This window comes from Aplysia californica, unplaced genomic scaffold (genome assembly GCF_000002075.1).
Source record: "Aplysia californica isolate F4 #8 unplaced genomic scaffold, AplCal3.0 scaffold00253, whole genome shotgun sequence".
Classification (NCBI taxonomy): domain Eukaryota; kingdom Metazoa; phylum Mollusca; class Gastropoda; order Aplysiida; family Aplysiidae; genus Aplysia; species Aplysia californica.
In genome coordinates, this window is record NW_004797523.1 from 141262 (window position 1) to 143549 (window position 2288).

Consider the following 2288-nt stretch of genomic DNA (forward strand, 5'->3'; position numbering starts at 1 on the left):
TCCCACCCGTGTGTCAAACGTGGTGTGTTTTCCCCTGTGTGTGTATGTGTGTGTATTTCTTCCCCAGGCGTACGTGTCCGTGCTTCGGATCAACAACTTTCTGCTGTACGAGGAACTGGACGAGAACACAGTCATTGAGATGGCCGACTCAGGTCAGTGGTCGGTGGTCAGTGTGATAGTCTGTGGTCAGTGGTCAGTGTGATAGTCAGTTGTCAGTGGTCAGTGGTCAGTGGGACAGTCAGTGGACTGGTCAGTGGTCGGTGGTCAGTGTGATAGTCTGTGGTCAGTGGTCAGTGTGATAGTCAGTGGTCAGTGTGATAGTCAGTGGTCAGTGGTCAGTGGTCAGTGTGATAGTCAGTGGTCAGTGGTCAGTGTGATGGTCAGTGGTCAGTGGGAGGGTCAGTTGACTGGTCAGTGGGCAGTGGCCTGTTGTCGGTGGAAAATAGCCAGTCACATAGTGAGTGTAATGGTCATATATTGTCAGTGGTCAGTGGTCAGTGGGTGTTCTGTGGTAAGAGGGGGTGATCAGTGGACTGGTCAGTGATCAGGAATCAGTATGATGGTCTGTGGGAGGGCCAGTGGTCAGTGGGAGGGTCAGTGGTCAATGGGCAGTGGCCTGTTGTCGGTGGTCAGTAGTCAGAGAGATAGTCAGTGTCATGGTCAGTGGTCAGTGGTCAGTGGGAGGGTCAGTGGTCAGTGGACAGTGGTCAGTGTGTTTTCGGTGGTAGGGGGGGTGATCAGTGGGCTGGTCAGTGGGAAGGTCAGAGGGCAGTGGTCAGAGGTTAGTGGTCAGTGGTCAGTGGTCAGTGGTCAGTGGCCTGTTGTCGGTGATCAGTAGTCAGTGAGATAGTCAGTGTCATGGTCAGTGGTCAGTGGGAGGGTCAGAGGTCAGTGATCAGTGGTCAGTGGTCAATGTGTGTTCTGTGGTAAGAGGGGTGATCAGTGGGCTGGTCAGTGGTCAGTGCGATAGTCAGTTGTCAGTGGTCAGTGGTCAGTGAGCTAGTCAGTTGTCAGTGGACAGCCGTCAGTGGGCTGGTCAGTGTATGTGATCTGGTACTTTATACTTTGGGTGTTTTGCGCCCCCATCGACACAATTTAGATCATTTGGGAGGCGGGCTTCCGACCCTGCCTATCAGGGCCAACCCGGGGAGAGAGGGATACAATTTCTCAGCGGAAAGACCCGAGACGCTTAATACAAATTTCTTTGCACTCGGGATTCAAACTCGAATCTCTGGCGTACCACAACGAGGCCCCTAACAGATACACCAGAGATTACGGGCTAAAAAGATTTAAAGCATTCCCCTCCGATGTGTCAAACCAGCACTGTGTGATAATATTCTCCTGTTCTTAAATTTCAAATTGAAGACATAGATCTGGAAGGAAAAAGCACAGATGTCCAATATTTACATTTTCGTGGGCTTTGTCGGTATCTTCGATTTCATTATTTTGACGAGCGCTTGACGATGATTCACATCTATCTTTAAAAAATGTCATTAAGAAAACCTACGAAAGCTTAAGAGTGTGGCCATTTAAAAAGTGGGTAGTACTGCTGTACTCCAAAGACCAAATCTCAATTTTCTCTGATTTGCCAAAAGTGGACATCTCTGGTTCTCCCCCCTTAGTTTTCAATTAACTGTTAACGATGTTGACGATGACAATAATTAATTGTTAATGATAATGACAGTTATCATGATCATCACTTTTTTTAAATTGATAATTTAAAATAATGGGACATAATACTTCCCGAAACTCCACTTTCTTGTTGTACTTTGTCTACATTGTTTCTTGCAGTGATGATAATAATGATAATATTGATGATAATGGCTTGATGATGTGTACTGTCTCCATCAGAGCACGCAGTAACGTTTGAAGGAGCTGAAATGACTTGGGATGTAAATGCGCCGTCTACCTTGAAAAAGTAAGTCGTGTGGAGTTGTTTTGGGTTGTTTTTTTAGGGAGGGGGGGCGGGTGTGCATGTGAGAATTAGTCAGAGAGATAGATAGCGAAGTTAAGGAATGAGTAAGCGAGCGAGAGCGAGGGAGAGAGAGAGAGAAGAAGAAAAAGAGAGAAAGAGACAGAGAAAGAGACAGAGAAAGAAAGAAGGGGGGGAGAGAATTTGTATTATTGCATTTACAAGTTTTTCTTCTTCTTCTTCTTCTTCTTCTTCTTCTTCTTCTTCTTCTTCTCCTTCTCCTTTTCCTTCTCCTTCTCCTTCTCCTTCTCCTTCTCCTTCTCCTTCTTCTTCTTCTTCTTCTTCTTCTTCTTCTTCTTCTTCTTCTTCTTCTTCT

The 2288-nt window shown here is 46.3% G+C and overlaps 1 protein-coding gene across 1 annotated transcript in view; it reads left to right on the top strand.

Moving 5' to 3' along the window:
* Window positions 1–44: 44 nt before the first annotated feature.
* Window positions 45–2288, top strand: part of LOC101851198 (multidrug resistance-associated protein 1) — a gene marked incomplete in the record, with an annotated part of 24251 nt that continues 22007 nt past the window's right edge. The window contains 2 exon segments of the mRNA XM_035970323.1: window positions 45–152; window positions 1852–1918. Of these exon segments, the coding sequence (XP_035826216.1) occupies window positions 140–152; window positions 1852–1918 (80 nt within the window).